Here is a 19,679-nt window from a genome sequence, read left to right as displayed (position 1 = left end):
CAAAATTTGTTTAAAACAAATGTAGATTAACTTACTTTAGGACTATGAGAACAAATCTCATTTAATGAGACTGAACATGGCATATATTTGCTTAGATTATGGAAATAGGAACTCAAAATTAAGGTCCCCAAAATGAGTTTTAACAGATTAGCTTTAGACCTTACCTTAAAACTCAAAGAAAAGTAATACTAGAGCTAAGTATGGATAACCTTAGTACTTGGCGATAATTATGAAAATAGTTTATAAAAACCATAAATGCGAGGTGGTAGCATGATAGAACATGGCAATAAACCAAAACCTCTGCACATTGCTAAACCACAGCAGTTTTTGTACCTCATAATGATGAATTTTGATATTCTAAATTCTTAAGTATTGTATATATTTTTTTATTCTATGATTTTTCCCCAAAGGAAATAATTGTTTGGTTTCCTGATTGGTATAAACTTATAAAACAAACATCAGATAACAGAAAAAAAGTAAAAAGGCAAAAAATATCTATAATCCCACTCATTCAGGCATGGTAACCTTTAAATTTTGGTCTATATTCACTCATAAATTTTCTTTGTACACAGATGAATTCCTTCTTTACATGATGATTACTTTAAAATGTGTCTTACTAAGATGCAGCCATACCATCATTTCTAAATAACTGTAGTTTTGACTGTGTGTTTGTATCAAGATCTATTTTACCAATTCCTTATTAATGTAAATTGTTTCTATTTTTTTAGTATATTGACAAATGGTATTTTGATAAACATGACAATGGTGTGCTGGAGCCAGTTTATACCAGCTCATAGGGCCATTGTTAGCCTCACAATTCCACATTGAGTGAGATCACATGAATAGCTTGAAATTGGCCATGTTGGGAGTATTCATACCACAGAAATCAGCAAATCAGCTAGTAGGTTGGTACAAAAGTAATTGTAGTTTCGGACTGTGAGTTTTAAATCATTTTAACTAGGCTCAAACACACTTTATTAGTCAAAATAGAAACCATTACAGTCAGCAACAGCTGTACAACCACCTACAATGTACACCAACCAACGAGAAATATGTTTGTTTATTTCTGTAGCATAAAAGTCCATGCTTTGGGATCAGCAAACACTTGGAAAGCATTTTCTGCCTCATGCTGGTTGTGGAAGCATTTTCCCTGCAAAAAGTTGTCAGGATGCTTGAAGAAGTGGTAGTTGGTTGGCAAGAGGTCAGGTAAATATGGCAGATGAGGCAAAACTTCGATAGCCTAATTCATTCAATTTTTGAAGTGTTGGTTGTGAGATGGGCAGTCAGGCATTGTCGTAGAGAAGAATTGGGCCCTTTCTGTTGACCAATGCCAGCTGCTTGCATTGCAGTTTTCCGTGCATCTCATCGATTTGCTGAGCATACTTTTCAGAAGTAATGATTTCGCTAGGATTCAAAAAGCTGTAGTGGATCAGACCGACAGCAGACCACCAATGACCATCACCTTTTTTTGGTGCAAGTTTGGCTTTGGGAAGTGAATGGAGCTTCTTCTCAGTCCAACAGTGAGCTGATTGTCACCAGTTGTGTAAAATCCGCTTTTCATCACACATCACAGTCCAATCAAGAAATGGTTCATTGTTATGTAGAATAAGAGAAGATGACACTTCAAAAAGGACACTATTTTTGATATGCAGTTAACTCATGAGGCATCCACTTAGTGGGCTTTTTCATCTTTCCAACTTGCTTCAAATGCCAAACAACCACAGAATGGTCGAGGTTGAGTTCTTCGGCAACTTCTTGTGCGAGGATCAGCTCTGATGATTCTTTCAGTTGGTTGCTATCACCTTCAAATGGCCGGCCACAGTGCTTCTCATCTTCAAGGCTCTCATCTTTGCAAAAACCCCTTGAACTACCACTGCACTGTATGTTCGTTTGTAGTTCCTGGGCCACCTGTGTTGTTAATGTTGCGAGTTGTCTCCGCTGCTTTACGACTCTTTTTGAACTCGAATAAGAAAATTGCTCAAGTGTGCTTTTTGTCTAACATCATTTCTATAGCCTAAAATAAATACAAAGTAAACAGTAAGCAATAAGTCATTAGCAAAACAGAAAGCAAGAAATGTACATTAAAATCGTGTATAACATAATCACATTATTTAGGAATGTATTCCAATATTAAATGGCAAATTTCAACAATGAAAACTGCAATTTCTTTTGCACCAACCTAATGCAAATCAGCCATCTCCCCCACTAAAGCCAATTACTAAACATGTATGGTACATCATTGTGGCTGGCTAGTGGGTTGACTGGCTGGTTGGTTGATAGGTAGGTAGGTAGGTAGATATTTTTTGTGTATATGCATGTTTATTTTCTTAGTAGAAATTGCTAAAGGCTCAAAGTATATACACATTTCTAAATGACTTCCAGAAATGTACCAATTTATATTTCCACCCACATAGTAAGATAGTACCCTTTCCCCTGAATCCTCCACTAACATTCTCTTTTTTCATCTGATTGGACAAAAATGTTATTTTAATTTGCCTTTTTTGAGGGGTTTGAATTTCTTCTTCTGTGATTCCCTTTTAATTTTCTTTACTTATATTTCCATTGAGATGTTGTTTCTTTTCTGTTTAGTCACAAAGTTTTATTCATATGTTGTCAGATATATCTTTTCCTCTGAGATTTCTTTCTTAGTGGCAAATTTAGAAAGGCCTTCTCTCATTTAGTGTTACAAAATACTCACATTTTCTCCTAGTTACATATGTGATTTCAGTAATATGTATCTAACCTGGTGTTGATTTCAGTATAGAGGGAGAGATTCTGTTTAACATTCTTTTCAAGTAATTAGACAGTTAAACCCACATTGTTTATTTAACAATTTATTATTTTTCCACTGATCTGAGGTACTATCAAATTTAATTTCTGTTGGGATTAAATATTCTTAAGAGAGGCATCAAAAGCAGTTTGAATTAGAGTGAATAAATCAGAACTTAAACAGTAATGTCATCTTTATGTGTTATTGAGAATGTCCTGTTGCTGAAAATGATGAAATCAATGTAGAAGCTGTTTAGTTATCAAGGGCATTGCAAATGAAGATGATTTTAAATTTATGAACTGTAGAGTTAAAGAAATATATGCACAGGGTTTTAAAACATCAAACAGTATGGGGGGGGTTAAAATTAAAACAAAATCCTGGCTACCTTTTCCTCCAGATGCAAACACGTTTTTTTCACCAGAGGCAAAAATGTGTGTTTTTAATGCCTTTTTTTGTTTTAAGGCTTTGGCAGGAAATTTGTCAATTTCATGGTATACTAGGTAGGGATTCCTTCCTTTTGGGATTTTCCAGATAGTTAAATGACTCTTACTCTAGCCTTTCCCCGCTCCTTGTACTTTTTGTCAACTGTGCTTATACATTGGTGAGGTTAATTCATATTCTGTTTTAAAACTGTAATTAGACTCTATATGCTTTGTCAAGAGGAGTATTCTAAAATTTGAAAGTCAGTAAATGGCATTTAAAATAATATGGGTAGTTAAGTTTACTGGAGGCTATAATTTGTATTCTAAGGTTCGAGTGGTTTGTTGTCACTCAAAGGAATAATAAACAAAGGATCTTTCTTTTCTATATTTCACCTAGATACTGAAAATCATGCCACATTTTAGTTTGGTTCATATTTGGATCTTGCTGGTTATTTTTGAATTGTTTGGTTTTTCTTGTTTCTGATGGCCTTTTTTGAGGGGATACTATACACTTTTGACCATATTTCTGATATCTTCTATTCTTTCTATTGTTTAAGATTGGGCTTCCCTGGTAGCTCAGACGGTAAAGAATCTGCTTGCAAAGCAGGAGACCTGTAATCCCTGGATTGGGAAGATCCCCTGGAGAAGGGAATGGCAGCCCACTCCAGTATTCTTGCCTGGAGAATTTCATGAACAGCAGAGCCTGGTGGGGCTTCAGTCCAAGGGAGTCACAAAGACTTTTTTCTAAAATCACACCAACTTTCTGCATGGCTTTGGCACTGCTTCTTTTTGGCTTTTTTTAAATATAGCTTCTTTGAGGGAGAATGTTGTTAGTTACATTGCATTCTTTGCTTTTATCATACCCTCAGGAATCCAGAATGTCAACCATACTGTCTGGTCTAACATCACTTTTCACCTGGAAATCTTGTGGAGCTCTGTGTTTTCTTTACCTCAGTGTGAAGAGCTTATTTCACAGTTATCTACCTAGTAGTTCCCATTTAATGCTTTTCTACCTAAACTTATGGTTGTCTTCTTCCTGGGTTTATTTTTCTGCTTGATCACATATTCATTATATTCTAAGAAAGGGAAGATATTGAGTGATCATAATGTCTGAAAATTTCTTTTTCTGTTGTTATATATGATCTGTAGTTTAGCTGGAGTCTAGAAGATGTATTTTCCTTAGGATTTTTTAACATTACCCCACTGTCTTCTGGTATCTAATATTGTTTATGAGATGTCTTAATGCCAGTGTCATTATTGTTCTTTTGTAAGTAACCTATTTTCTTTTCCTCTCCTGGGACCTTAGTTTCACAATGACACATCTTTGCTTGGGTTTTTAATTCCTATTCTTACATTTTAATCCTTTTTGTTGTTTGGTGGGTTCCTTAAACTTAAAATTCATGTCTTTTTTGATTTCTGGAAATTTTTCTTGCTTAGTTGCTTCAGTAATCTCTTCATTTCTCTATTATTTCTTTCTATTGTTGCTTGTAACCAAAACCATTGGTTTTGGAAATTGCTGTTGGTTGAATAATAGATCTCTCAGTTTGATTATCTTCATATTTCTTATTATCTTTCTGCTTTTGATTTTGGGACATTTACTTGACTTTAATTGTCTTCTGAAAAATTTCTTAAAATTTCTTAAATTTCAATGTTGTTTATTTTGGTGTTTTTCAGGCTGCTCTAGACTGTCTTCACATATCTGGTGATTCTTGGTTGACTTGTTTCTATTTAGAAATAAAGCGTTGGGGTTACTGGGCATTCTTTTTGTATTTCAGTAAGGCTTGTCAATAGGTAGGTTTCACTTTAGAGTTAACTGGCATAGAAGTGGACGTTAAAGGATATGTCCAAATGCCAGAGGATTACGTGAGTTAATATAGTAAGTTCAGTGTGTTTAGAGAAGAACATGCAGGATTTTTTGGCTGAAAGTTTATCAGAATGGTTTTGGTTACAAGCAACAAAATTGATTCAAACTGGTTCATAAAATAAAATGTCTTATATTTGAGGAAGTTGAGAGAGGTTGATCTAGGCAGCATATAGTCAGTGGTGCAGTGTTGTCATCAAGGAACAAGGTCTTTCCCTTTTCTCTCTGTCATTCTCTCTGCCTAGGCTATGTATTTACAGTGGCTTCCGTTATGGTTGCTGCTGAATGGTGATAGCGGTTCTAGGTGTACATCTGGATCTGATTACATCTAAAAAAAGAAAAGAGTTTTTCTTTTACTACTTTCTTAGGAGCCAGGGAGCTGCTTCCCAAAAGTCTTAGCAGATTTCTTCTCATATTGCTAGCCAGAATCGGTTTGTGCTTATTCCTGTATCATTCACTGGCAAGAGGAATGAGCTTAACATAGTTTGCCAGAACTCATGAGGATCCATCTCTGAAACTTGTGAATGAGGGTAGGGACAGAGAGACCTAATAAAAAGTAGAGTTCTTTCAAAGAAATTAAGGTGAGAGATAAATGCTGATGGGTTACCTACATTGCCCTCCGTATGAGTTTAAATACCTGACCAAATTTCTGCCACTGGAGTGACAGGTGACAGGTTTATGTGCAGAATTTCACTTTATTTGCTCTTTTTTCAACTGTACTTCCTTTCTGTCCATTATCCGTATTTTACTAACCTTTTTAGCTGCCATTCCCTTCTTGTTTAGTCTAGGCCTGTGGCTTTCTCAGCTCAGTTTCATTAGTCGAAAAACACTTTTAATCATTTTTCATCTTCCAGAAATGTGTTGATGGTGTTCATTTACTGATTTATTTTCTTTGTTGCTTCGCATTCATTCCTTTACTGTCACCCTTAGATTATTATATTTAGAAGGTTTTTAGCACACAAAAAACTCCCATGTATTCAATAGCAACAGTTACCAATTTATAGTCAGTTCTGTTTCATCTATAATCCCATCCACTCCTCCACTTCTGTTCCCCACCCTTACTACATTAGCTTGAAGTCTTACTTCCATTTTCATGTGGAAGGAGATGTAGATGCTCAGGTTGCCATCTTCAGTTAAGTCTAGTAGAATGCTTTGAGACTTAAAAATGACTCCAGGTATAGGAAACATACAGCCTTGAATTCTGAATCAAATTTTGTGTTACTAGGCAACTAACCTTTTAGTAATTTCTTATTTCATATTAGAGTATAGCCAATTAAAAATGCTGTGATTATTTCCGGTGGACAGCAAAGTGACTCAGCTATACATACACATGTATCCATTGTCCCCTAAACTCCTCTTTTATCCAGCTTGCCCCATAACGTTGAGCAGAGTTCCCTGTGCTATATATCGTAGGTCCTTGTTGATTATCCATTTTAAATAGAGCAGTATATACATATTAAAGAGCTATATATATCTGTCTATTTATTTATAGTGTTTGTATATTCAAACACTGCATTTGTGCCAGATCAAGATAACAGCCGTCATATTATCATGACATCATGACTGAGAAAAGGAGGTCACCCCATTCAGCATTACATTATGGCATGTCAGATGTTGATGATCGAAATCTCTGAACCTTCTCAGCCCTCATTTAAGATTTGGTATTTTAGTAGACTGTTTTCTCTTACTGCTGTTAATTTTTTATGTTGCTGCTTTCTTCTTCCTCGTTATTTTGAAACCAAATTGACTACAGATCAATGAATGAAATTAAAAATCTCCAGTACCTACCTCGGACCAGTGAACCCCGGGAAGTCCTCTTTGAAGATAGGACAAGAGCTCATGCTGATCATGTAGGTCAGGGGTTTGACTGGCAGAGTACGGCTGCTGTTGGGGTTTTGAAAGCTGTACAGTTTGGTGAATGGTAAGTTAATGGAACTCAATTCCAAGATTGAGTCCACATTTTCTCAAGGCAGCATTAACCAATCTGAAAAGTTGGGAACAGTTTTGATTGTGGTAAAATACACATAACAAAATTAAAATGAAAATCTTAACAATTTTTAAGTATAGTAATGTTAAGTATATTCACATTGTTGTAAAACAAATCTCTAGAACTTTTTCATCTTGCAGAACTGTAACTCTATACCTTTTATTCAATAACTCCCCTTTCTCCTCTCCCCCAGTTCCTGGCGAACATCACTCTATGAATTTGACCACTTTAAATACGTCATATAAATGGCATCAAACAGTTGTTGTCTTTTTGTGATTGACTTATTTCAGTCAGCATTGTATCCTCAAGGTTCATCCATATGGTACCGTGTGTCATAATTTCCTTCCTTTTAAAGGCTGAATAGTACTTCATTATATGTATATGCTATGTTTTGTTTGTCCATTTGTCTGTCAGTGGACACTTGAGTCGTATCCACCTTTTGGCTGTTAGGAGCAAACATCTTTTCATGCCCGTGCTTTCATTCTTTTGGGTATATACCCGGAAGTGGAATTGCTAGATCATATAGTAATTCTATTTTTAATTTTGGGAGCAACTGCTATACTAGCTTTCTTACAGGTTGCACCCTTTTACACTCAGTTAGGGCCTGGTTTTAACAAGGCTCAGAACATATTTAAAAGCTGTATTTTACTTTGTTTTTCATATTTATGCCTTTAGGGTCTTCAATATTATTGTAGAGTTTGGTTTGATCTTTAGAATTAGAGTTCAGTCACAGATTGACAGTAATATTTTGAGTTAAAGATTATTTTTTTTCCTACTCTATACTTTGAAAACTGGAATGTGTGGTATTTGTGTCTGAGATGTATTCTGTCCATTTCTTTTTGTCAAGATGATGACGTCCAGTGGCATGGAGATGGTGAGGCAAAGTGGTTAGATGATTTAGTCATTAATGTTTAAGTTTTATAAACTAATTTTAATTTTTTAAAAATTAAAACAACTAATTCTAATTTTTTAAAAATCACTTTATTGGTGTTTTATTTTTTTAAGTTGATGAAAGAAACAAATGTATACTTTGTCCTTAGGTGTTATGCATCTATTTCTTTGCTAGTGTAGCAGTTCCAGGAACAAGAAGATTTAAATTGTCATCATTTTCCATTATGAAATGCTTGTTTCTAAAACTTAATTTTGTCAATATTAGGAGTGACCAACCTCGCATAACCAAAGATGTGATTTGTTTTCATGCTGAGGATTTTACTGATGTTGTACAGAGACTTCAGTTAGACCTTCATGAACCTCCAGTTTCCCAGGTAAGAACTTTTGCTTTTCCTTTGCTCCTTGAGTGAGATCTTGGAAATTAAGTATCTCTACTTATTTATTTTTGCATTTTGTCTTTTAGTTGGATACATGGTATAGTGAATTTCATTTTAAAAGCTGTTTGTGGAGGATGTTGAAAATCATTAAAATGGAGCTTCCCAAGCAGAATGTTTAGGGTCTCCCTTCAGTCGTTGGGATGCCAGGTGGGCCTGAGGTGGTCAGTTTGGGCCATGAGCAGTCCCAGCTGTTAACCAAATTGCACTGTGTGCCCTCACCTACAAAAGGCTGGAAGACAGTGAAAGAAACAGATGTTGTTGCTCTGGCATGGGGCAAAGAATATTGATATTTAGTTGCATTTTGAATTATTTAATGATTCTGTAGGCCAGTCCTAATTTTAACCTGTACTTTATTACTAGAAAAGTAATAACATATGAGGAAAAGTGTATCTCAGGAATTGTAGGAAATTATATATTGTATAGTATTGTTAGGCTTTAATTTGAACCTACTGTTTTCCTGTGCTGATTATTTTATTTGACTTAATAAATCTCATGAAACTTTTTTCCTTTTTTCAGTGTGTGCAGTGGGTGGATGAAGCAAAACTAAACCAAATGAGGCGGGAAGGCATTCGTTATGCTCGAATTCAACTGTGTGACAATGATATCTACTTCATCCCTAGAAATGTCATTCATCAGTTCAAAACAGTGTCAGCAGTGTGCAGCTTAGCCTGGCATATAAGGCTTAAACAGTACCACCCTGTTGTGGATGCCTCTCAAAACACAGAAGGCAGTTCTAATGTGGACTGTGATTTAACTGGAAAGCAAGAATTAGAAGTTGACTCCCAATGTGTGAGGATAAAATCTGAATCTGAGGAAACATGCACAGAGACGCAGCTTTTGACAACTGCTTCATCGTCCTTCCCACCTTCATCTGAACTTAATCTACAGCAAGATCAGATGACTCCTATTCCAGTTTTAAAGGTGGAAAGTAGACTGGACTCTGACCAGCAACACAGTCTACAGGAACACTCAAGCACTCCTGTGTGATATGTACATATTCAAACACATTTTTTAACTTTTTTAAATTTTGATGTGAAGTTATAGTTTTATAACTGGCTTAAGTTAAGTTTTATTGGAGAAATCTTGCCTATAATTCTATAAAGAGAAATGACATTCCACAAATGTCAAGCATATCTTTTTTACACAGATTATGCAAAGTTAAGAGTTGTATCTTATCCCGTTAGTACAGTATGTAATAGTGGGTCTGCTGCTACTTTCTGTTTTAAGGTGTGAGGTAACAGTTCAATCTCTTCTTCAAATCAAAATGAGAATTCTCTGGAATAACAGATTCTTATTTGGTAAATTAATTCACTTCCTTTAATTTTATCTTGACTTGTCTCTTGCCGTTTTTGCTGTTTTTTTATGATAGAAGATCAGATTTATGGTTTAGTACTTGTGCTCTTATGGCACAGATCCAGTTTCTACAGTAAAAATGGCATAGGTTGCAGGAAAGAGGTCCTGCATCTTATACATGGGCAAGCCATTTATTTAGTTTCAACCATAAAGAGCAGGTAGTTTCTAAGGAATTCAGTGGCTCTCTGATTTCTCAACAAGAGAAAGCACAGCACTTTCTGATCCAAACTGTTTTTTTTTTTTTTTTTGTATCTGTTATTTAAAGCCCAGTGGATATTTCAATTAAAAATATCTAAAGATGAATAGTCCTTGGTCATTCATTCCCCATGGTTCATTAATCTCTTCTAGAATACTTGGTAACTATGGAAGATATTTTGGGTAAGAGAGATAATGTTGACATGATACTCTATATTGTTCTGCTTCCTAGCATCCTCACATTTTGTGTGGACACTTTTGCTTCCTAAACTGATCATGAGTATCAAACTTATAGAATGATATCTATCTTTCAGATGAGGCTGCCATATTTTGTGCATGAAACTTAGGAAAAACTATTTTTGTCACCTAGCATCAACCTCTTCATGATAAAGATCTGTTGACTTCACAGTTTCAACTGGTGAATACCTGGGTTTATTTATTATTGCTCTGTGTTGCTACTGTCTAATAAAGAATATGGCACTAGACTTCATCCTAGAGTTTCAGGTAGCCTAATCCTTATTAGTGCCTGAGTATTTAACAGTTTTTTTTCCGAACAGGCACAATTCATATAGCTAGTATAGTCTTAACTTTCTGTTATTTTAGAATGTTAATGTGATACACATTTCACTTTCTCTTAGTTAATAATATGATAGGCCTTTTGCTTATTAAAGGAAGAGTACTCCCCACACCTAAGACCAGATTCTTGTATCTACCTGGTTATAGTGCAATTTGGAGATTTTTTTTTTTTTCCTGGAGAGTGAGATTTGGAATATTTGCATTAACATAGGCAAAAAAAGATGCTGCTTTATTATGTCTGTCACCATGAAAACATAGCTGCATCTTTTGAAATACAAATATGAATTTTCTCTAAAATATTCTGAAATAGGTTAAATCTTATATAAATATTACTTTGTGCAATATTGTTGTGTAGTTCAATGCATATTAGCAAAGTATAGAGGTCACTGTGTAAACCGATAGAAAAGTAACCATCAGCAAATACTGCAGTGATTAGTTAGAATCTGTATTATTCCTTATATATATGTATATGTATGTATTCTCTGTTACAAAGGATGAAGACAAATAGAGAAACATTTCAGTGTAAACCATTTATGAATTGGAAGTGATATTGGTTTTAGTTATCTTTGTAAATAAGGTAATTAGAATGGTATGAAGAGTAATGTGGTTATTGCAGGGGTGTTTCAAAATCCTGGGTATAAATTTTAGGGTAAATTCTAGTTTATCAAGACTAGTTTTTAAGGGACCTGCCTTTGAGGGTGTTTTTTGTTATTTTAGGGGGAGGGGGTGAATCACTAAGTACGTGGGTTTGGGTTATTTCTTGTTTTTGTTTTTCTGTCCAGAAGAATTTCATAGAGCTTTACCAGGCTGTGCAAAGTAAAATTCTTCTCAGGCAACATTTGCTTTTCAAAATAATCATGAAGAACAAGGTTGTTAAAGCGAAAACTTTTAATTTTTTGTCTTCCAAGATCCGATTTCCCCATCTCCCACTTGCCATCCAGCAGATGCCATCTGTCATCTAAGCTGGTCATTGCTAATAAACAAGGAGACTGTCTCCTGACAGCCAGCACTGTGTATAATCACTCAGGAACCAGCGGATCTGCAAAGACCTACAATCAAAAACAAATCCCCATTTTCTTTTTATAAAACATTCTACCCTCAACTCCAATATAACATATTGAAAACAGTATAAAGATGTTTAAAATCATGTACTAATAAATTCATTGTATGTTAGAACTGCAATAGAACCGAGAGAGAAACATTTAGCTAGTAATGTATCTGGAAACTGAATGTCCTATGTGAGTATTAGATTTTAATAGCATGCTTTAAAGACTGATGAATATAAAAGCGCAAGTTTTGAGTTTGTTACTGCTTTAAAGCTGTATCCTAGTTTAGCGATACAAATGATAGCAACTTTTCTAAAATCATTAAATTATTTGGTTTGGTGGAGTGAGGCATGGAACAATCTGGCGTCTTCTGATTTGTAAAGTAGTGATGGCAGTGAAGTTGTAACTGAAGTTTAAGCTGATCTTCCTTTTGGTATATTATCCGTTGTGCCAACTCTTTTGAGATTACTTGCAGAATGTGGCTATAAGTTTTAGTATTTTGTGGAGCAGAGGGATATTTTTTAAATGTTCTTATGAAAAAGGATCCAGTAAATAAGTATTCCTAACTTAGTAATTAGAATATTTTATGGTATTCACTAATCAGGAGAAAAGTCTTCCCCTTGCCTCAGAAGTCATACTGTAATTACCAAGATGTACTTGGAGTAGGATTATGATTCAAAGAAGTAGCCCAAATTCATAAAGCAATAATAACTACAGATCTGCTTTCCCCTCCAAAGTTTTAACTCTTTACAAATGAATTCCTCGGCTTAATTGTACTTTTAATTTGCTAATACTTAGGATTTGTTTCACTGGTACTTTATTATTAATACTTCAAATTAAAGACATTTGGAAGGTCCCCTTTCCCCTTAGAGCCAGCTGGAATAACGACTAACTAATATGAAAAGCTCTTGTAGGGGGAAAAAGGAGCTTATCAAATAAAATTATTTACTAAACCTTAGGAAAAATGTTTTGCATCAGTCTTAATAGGCAAAAAATTCATGCTTAGTGACTGGAGAGATTTTTGCTTGTAGCTTTTCCCTCTATAAATACTATCTAGAATGAAAGCTAATTTAGGAACAAGACTAACATTCAAAAAACCCTTAGTGCATATATTTTTAATTATTATTAGCTCATTATTAGATCGTTTATTTTCATCTGTATTTGCCATTAAAATTTATTTGCATTTATATCTTTAGAATAACTGAGTTTGTGTCTGTTTTATCATTGCTACAAGTTTTATAAAAAGAACCTTTCACTAGTACATGCCAGAGGTTCATATTTCTGCTAAGTATTATTTTTTTTAAAAACAGATTGTTGCTGTATTTATTGGTCATGCAGTAAGTAGAGGAAATGTACAAGACAGATGTTTTTCTTTAGCACATGGACCTATCCTCATCCTGAAAGTTTGTTGCTTTAAAAGCAAGTATCTCTCCATAAATATTATGGCCTTCCATTTTCTTCATACATCTTTTAGGATTCACTTGTGCATGTAGTTGAGACCAATGTCTCTTAATATAGCACTTTTCAATTCTCTCTAAAAAACTTATGTACTACTATCACGTTGTAAATTTTCATGTAATAGTGTTTTCTGTGACTAAACTCCATTTTGATTGGCAGCTAAGACTTTTTTTTCCTGTGGCTTTAATTTATCTAAGAGGTCTTTGCATATAGATGAAATGTATAATTTGCCTGGCGGACTATTTGCGTTTTGTGGCCTTAGTTTGTTTATTGACATTAATGAGTGTTTTAAAAAGGTTTTTAATGAATAGTCTTAAATCTAAATTTGTGTGAATAATAATCCTTTTAACACAGTGCTTTTTTGTAGCTGTCTAAGTGTGTTAAATTGTTAAGCTATTTCTTTGTAAAATAGGACAATGGAATGCATAGTTTTTTTTTTTCCTGTAAAGTATTTTTTTAATAAACAAAGTCTGATTTGTCCTTTACTGATGTTTCATGACAAAATGAATAGCACATATGAATTCTAGCTACCTGGAACCTGTTTTTAAAGTATTTATCCCTCTCTCTGTTTTCTATTATTTTGTACTATTTTAGAAAATCTTGACTTCTTAAGGAAAAGGCTATAGATGCCAGGGTAAAATTTCATCCATATTAAGAGGCAGTTAGTTTGTGGGGAAGAAGGAAAACTATGCTTGGCATTGTGGCAGTTAACCCTCTTACCGCAAAAATTGTTTAGTATCTGAGAGAAGTCTTAAATTTTTGATCTGGAGATGTTGATATTTTTGAAAGTACATGCATGCAGTGTTAATGAACATGCTCTTATAGACGTTTCAGATGTCATTGCTGTATTAAGTGACATAACTCAGTGGTTTTTTTTCTCATCAGTTCTTATTTGTGTGAACTTCTCATTAATTAAGGTACCTTTCCTAAGCACTGATAGCTCTCGCTTATGATTAGGAAAGGAAAAGGAGAGGAACTGATGTTTTTTGAGTAACTGTTGAGGAGAAGGGGACGACAGAGGATGAGATGGTTGGATGGCATCACGGACTAAATGGACATGGGTTTGGGTGGACTCCAGTAGTTGGTGATGGAGTGCTGTGGTTCATGGGGTTGCAAAGAGTCGGAGACGACTGAGCAACTGAACTGAACATTTAATCCTCACAGCCTTGAATAGGAAGGTAACAACACAATCTCCATAATACAGGTGATAAAACAGGCTGTTAGACCGAATAAATTACCTGAAGTTAAATAGTGGGAGCAGGCATTTGAATGCAGTTGTGGGCTCAAAGCCCATGCTTTGTTCAGTAAGAGCCTTAGAGGGAGCATTGTAACTTTGTACATGGGGCTCCTGAAAGATTTGCTACTTAGTTTTCCCTGATTGCAGTTCTTCCAGGAACTCCCCCTAAAGCCTCTTTGTGTGCTAATAAACTAAAATGCTTAATTAGTGTAACTTACCTCTTAAAGCAAATATTTAGATATACAAAAAAATGACTTTTTGATTAGTCATTCTTCCCGTGCTTTTCTTTAATCAGCCATTCCTCTTGAAACCCAACAGAACTTTTAGCTGTAAGGACGGGAAAAGGTGTCAAGAAGAAAAAGCAGAAAGGAAACCACTGCCAATGTGTGGAATATAGAAATAAGACGGGTAAAATGATTTTAAATTATTCTGTGGGAGTTACTTTTATCTTGGTCGATTTTCCTCATCGGTGAAACAGGGATAGTAACTTCCATTTATGTCTATTTGCATTTACATTTACAACTGCCCATCTAAGGCTTTCTGGACTGTTCTCATTATCTCATTAGCTTTAAACGGACCCAAATGGTACCATTGCTGGCCAAGCAAGGACACTGCTTCAATTGAGGTTAGAATCACCGTTAGAGGTCAGTGTTCCATTAATGGCCAAAAAAAAAAAAAAAAAAACGGTAAAGGAGAGGAAAGCTGCTTGCTTAAAACCTTAACCCATTCTTACATATTCATTTGAGGTCGCAACCATTCCTTTCTCCTGACCTGTGTCAGCCTGCTTGAACAAACAGTTCCCCTCGCTACCTGCCCCGCTCCTCCTTTATTTACCCTTGAGCACCCAGAAAGCTGAAGTCCCAGAGCGGTTGAGAGGCGGGAGAGATTTAATAAGCCGCAGCTTGCCAGGTCTTTCGTTCCAGAGCAGCGTAAATTCACGAAAACATTTGTTCTTTTAGCAAAGGTTGAGAAACTTTCGGCCAGGCTCGTGCCAGACCCTAGTTTCTGATGTCATGGAGCCCCCAGCCCACTGAGGAAGGCCGACAGTAAATAATGAAGCACAAAGAAATATAAAACATAAGGAAAGACGAGTGTTGCAAAGAAACGAACAGGGACTATAGAAATATCTGCACCGACCTACTTTAGACGGATGGCTGGGAAGTCATTTCTGAAGAAGTGACCTGAAGGGTGATCTGAGGGAGCTGCTCAGGGCCTATACCGCCGCGGGGTAGCTCCCCAGCTCCTAGGTCCCGAGCCTGGCGGAGGCTCGGCGGGAAGGACCCGGGCCGGGGGCGGAGCCAACTTCACTGCAAACCCCGGAAAGCGGAAGCTGCAGCCCGGCTGCACCGTGGTCTGCGGAGCTGCTGCTTCCCGGGTCTGGGTCGGCTGAGTCACGGCCCGGCCCGGCCCGGCCTAGCGAGGGCGCGTGCCCGCCGCCCCGAAGCAGCTGCCACCCGGACCTTGGGACCTCTGCACTTGACTTTTCCGGCCGGGCACAAAACCTTCGGCCGTTGCCGTAGCGACTGGCAGTCTAGCGAATACCCCCTTCACTTTTTATCGTCCTCCTTTCTCAGTTCATTGTTTGGTTATTTTAGGGTCAGTCCGATGACCCTATAGGTCGGGCTTGGAGGGCGCCGGCTCTCTGGCGGCAGACTGCCCTCGTCTGGGCGCTGGGCAGCCGGCGGCCTCCGCGGTCTCCATGGTAACGGCCCGGCCGGCGTCTCTGCCTCGGGGGGAAGATGCGGCCTGCCGGGTCCGCCGCCTCGCCCCCGGCCTCACGGGAGGGCCGGGGCCACTGAGAAGGCAGGTCCCGGCCGCCGGACGGCGGGGCGTTGGTCGCCAGGTGAGTGCAGGACCTTGGAGAGAGGAGTAGGTAGGGTGCGGGTCAACTCCAGCGACCTCCCCTCCTCTCCTGCCTTCCTGCATCCCTAAACACACCCGCACAAAATCTCTCAGAGAGGCTCCGGTCGCCGCTGCGCCAGAGGGTTTTGTTTGTTTGGTTTTTTTTTTTTGGTATGCTTTTTTTTTTTTTTTTTTCCTGGCAAACAGCCGGAGAACGAGACGGTCAGCAGCTTATGGAGAGGCTGAGAGAAGCGTTTTTTGACTTCTGCCCAAACTGGGAAAGTACCTTTAAACTACTGGACTCACCGACTGGTTTTCCTTCGTTTTCAGTGAAATCTCGTTCTCTGGCTGGAGACACAGATGGCCTCAAATGAGAGAGATGCTATATCGTGGTACCAAAAGAAGGTAATGTCAGTGTATTTTTATTTGTAAACATGCTCCCTGCAGAAAGCTCCCACAAAGAATACCTGTCACGTTAGTTTTTAATGAGTTTGGTAGTGCAGTGTATTCTTACATGGTATCTCAAATGGGAAATCTAGTACAAGGTCACTAGGTCTTTTGAATTCAGTTCCAGGTCCCCGCATAAGATTTTCAACCTTCCGTCTCCAGACTACATTCACAGTGTCACAGCAGTGCTATGAGAGTTTGCTTCTCATCAAATTGCTGTTTTTTTAGACATAAAACTTTTATCTGCACAGCTCAGACTGTTAGTGTCAGCAATCTTAATGAGCTGCCGATAACCTTTTATTTCTATTTAGTTTTCTACTGATATTTTTTCTTAAGTGGAAATATCTTTTAAGGTTTATATTTAATTTGAAATATTTTGGACATTGCTTCCAGCTAAGTTTGAAATTTTGAAGGAAATAGTCCTTGGAAATAATAATTTATCCTAGCCTCAGAAAAGCACAGACATTTCCCAGATATCATATAGACACTTTAAATAATTTCATGACTTGTGAGACTTGGCCTAAATAAAAGGATTTCCTTTCCATCATTTAAGTAGCCTGCTTCTTTTTTCAGATTGGAGCATATGATCAGCAGATATGGGAAAAGTCAATCGAACAGACACAGATTAAGGTAAATTGATTTCTCTGATTTTTTCCACTTTGTTTTACTGCATTAATGTGTTGTAAGTACTGGATTGTACTTACTTAAAAAAAAAAAATCTGCACTTATCCACTAAGATAGTCTTTGTTCTTTGAAGTTTATAAGGAAAACAACAGTACCAGTGGGATGATAAATGACAATTAACATTTGGCCTCCGTATGAGAGAAACAGAAAGGGTTAGTTGGTCTGTGATTAATTTGAAATCAAATATCCAGTATAAACGGAACTATGGCTTTTTAACTGGCAGTAGTTAAGAGTTAGCTGTGGTAATACAAGGCCAATTTGCTAGAGCTTCAAGGTTTTCAGGTGGAGTTGTGAAAATGAACAGTCCAGGTGTTTTAGAGCATCTCCTCCTCCTGGCCTATCGCCTCCTTCACCCTTGCCTTTCGTCCCCACCCCTCCCACTCCCTCTTCCTCTTTTTCTTCCTCTGCAAGTCAAATTAAATCCATTTGTTACCCGAATCACTTTTTCAATCACTGGTTTAGAGTATGATCTTAAGTATTTCAGGTTCTTAATGTTTTTCTACACTACTTTTGGATGTGAGCAGTTTCTTGGAGTTATTTCATGCTAACCACGAAACCAAAAATTGATGTGTAATTGAGATGCCCAGTTTATTAATTTATAATAGGGGAAGGAAGGGTTAAATAATCTAATGTTCCCAAACCAGGGCTGTGGGATCAATATGTGTTACGGGAGTGGAGGGGGGGTGGGGGTGGGGGTTGGGGAAGGAGAGGTTGGGGGAGGGGGGGTTGGGGAGGTGTGGGAGTGTTGCAAATTAGTCATGGAATTGTTGCTTGGTAGCCATATGTAATTGCATAGTCTTGACAGATGTGGAACAGCCTAAAGACCATCCTGCGCTTAAAGAATGTCTATTGACCTTAATATTTAGATCTACAGATATAGGGTCTTAACCTCCTTGGAAAGTACTGAATAATGGCTGGCAGATTCTTGTTTTTGAACCTTTCTTTTTAAAAGATCTTTCCTCTGACCCTCTGTGAACATTAAAAAAAAAATTTATGTCTGGGTGTTATATTTGCTTCAGTTGTGTCCGACTCTTTGCAACCCTATGGATTGTAGCCCACCAGGCTCCTCTGTCCGTGGACTTTTCTAGGCAAGAATGCTGGAGTGGGTTGCCATGCCCTTCTCCAGGGGATCTTCCCAATCCAGGGATCAAACCCACGCCTCTTAGGTCTCCTGCATTGGCAGACAGGTTCTTTACCATTAGCACCACCTGGGAAGCCAGTACAACTTAATAGTTGGTTCTCTTTATCTCCAAGTCAGATTGGTTGGGCTGGGACATTTAAATCTCAGCTGAAATACTTTTAGGGCGTGTTCTTTTATAAGCCAATCAACTAAGAAGTTATTAGAAATACATGGTACTTGGTTAACTTTTCATGATTTTGTACAGTCTCTGATGTTTTATAGAAATAGGAGATGGGGTTAGGATGAATAAATCCCCCAGTTTTATATTGTAGCTCTCAAATCCTGTCCTGTTGTTCTATTGTGAGCTCCAAAAAGTGTGGGTAGTAAGTCTGGTATAATGGAAAGCGCCCAGTACTAGGAGTTGGATCTCCTTTTGTGAGCTCTCTAGCTTTGTGATCTTGAAAAAGCCCTGTAGTTTGACTGGTTTTGGTTTATTTATGTTTTAAAAGATTTTGCTTCCTGCCATACAAATTCTTTACCTACCTCTTTCCTCTACCTGATTTAAAATATTTCCACAACTCTTATTTCCATGCCATTTATACATACCCTCCTTTTGTACACTGTATCCTGTGTTATTTGTTAACCTGTGTGTTTTCATGGACCTCAGGGACAGGAATTGCATTTGTACCCGTTTTTAGAACATCTTGATTCATACTAGGAACTTGGTATTTCTGTGTTTGATTAAAGCCCACCTATTATGTATATTTTTAATCATTGTTTTCTCATAAGATATTCTTAACACCTCCTTAGTGTAACAGTGGAAAGAATAAAATTAAAGAGAACGCTAAAATTTACTGTTAAGGTACCAAGGCCTCCCAGGTGCTAACATGGTTCTTGCCTTCATGAATTTCACAATCTAAATGGTGGTGGGAGAAAAGCCAAGTTTTTAAGTGTGTTTAAGTCTTAGATGAAAACTGACAAAAAGTATAGGTTACAAAGAAGTATTTAATGCAATTTAAAACAGATTACATAAAATATAATGATTTTTGAAAACAAAGAAAAAAATTTGAAAAAACAAAAAATTACATCAGATGAATATAATAAAGTTAGAAATTATATAATAAAAATATAATTCAAAGTTATAAAATCATAAAAAAATCTTAACTTGGATCATGCAAAGTGGTAGCCACTGTACTACAAACATTTACTGAGCTACTGTCTTTAAAGCATTTTGCTAGGTGCTGATTACAAGGAGAAAAAGTATTTACAAACAGAAGTATAACAATTATAGAGAAGAATAAGTAGCCCAATCTGGTTGAAAATATAAGATATGCAAATGAAATGAAAGATTAT

The 19,679-nt window shown here is 36.9% G+C and overlaps 1 protein-coding gene and 2 long non-coding RNA genes across 3 annotated transcripts in view; 2 read left to right on the top strand and 1 right to left on the bottom strand.

The window, feature by feature from the left end:
- Positions 1-13,481, top strand: part of RSBN1 (round spermatid basic protein 1) — a 43,158-nt gene extending 29,677 nt beyond the window's left edge. The window contains exons 5-7 of the mRNA XM_005677865.3: positions 6,807-6,974; positions 8,197-8,305; positions 8,885-13,481. Coding sequence (XP_005677922.3) covers positions 6,807-6,974; positions 8,197-8,305; positions 8,885-9,355 — 748 coding nt within the window. The 3' untranslated portion in view covers positions 9,356-13,481. The remainder of the gene's footprint in view (positions 1-6,806; positions 6,975-8,196; positions 8,306-8,884) is intronic.
- Positions 1,043-15,518, bottom strand: LOC106501937. The gene is made up of 3 exons (XR_001295465.2): positions 15,371-15,518; positions 6,842-7,037; positions 1,043-2,014 (listed from the first exon to the last, which is right to left on the bottom strand). It is a non-coding gene; the product is annotated as an uncharacterized LOC106501937 (long non-coding RNA).
- LOC108635586 lies at positions 15,558-17,155 on the top strand. The gene is made up of 3 exons (XR_001917856.1): positions 15,558-16,076; positions 16,406-16,480; positions 17,096-17,155. It is a non-coding gene; the product is annotated as an uncharacterized LOC108635586 (long non-coding RNA).

Source organism: Capra hircus, chromosome 3, assembly GCF_001704415.2.
Source record: "Capra hircus breed San Clemente chromosome 3, ASM170441v1, whole genome shotgun sequence".
Classification (NCBI taxonomy): Eukaryota; Metazoa; Chordata; class Mammalia; order Artiodactyla; family Bovidae; genus Capra; species Capra hircus.
The sequence above is the reverse complement of the archived record's forward strand: the minus strand, read 5'-3'. Positions and strand labels throughout refer to the sequence as shown.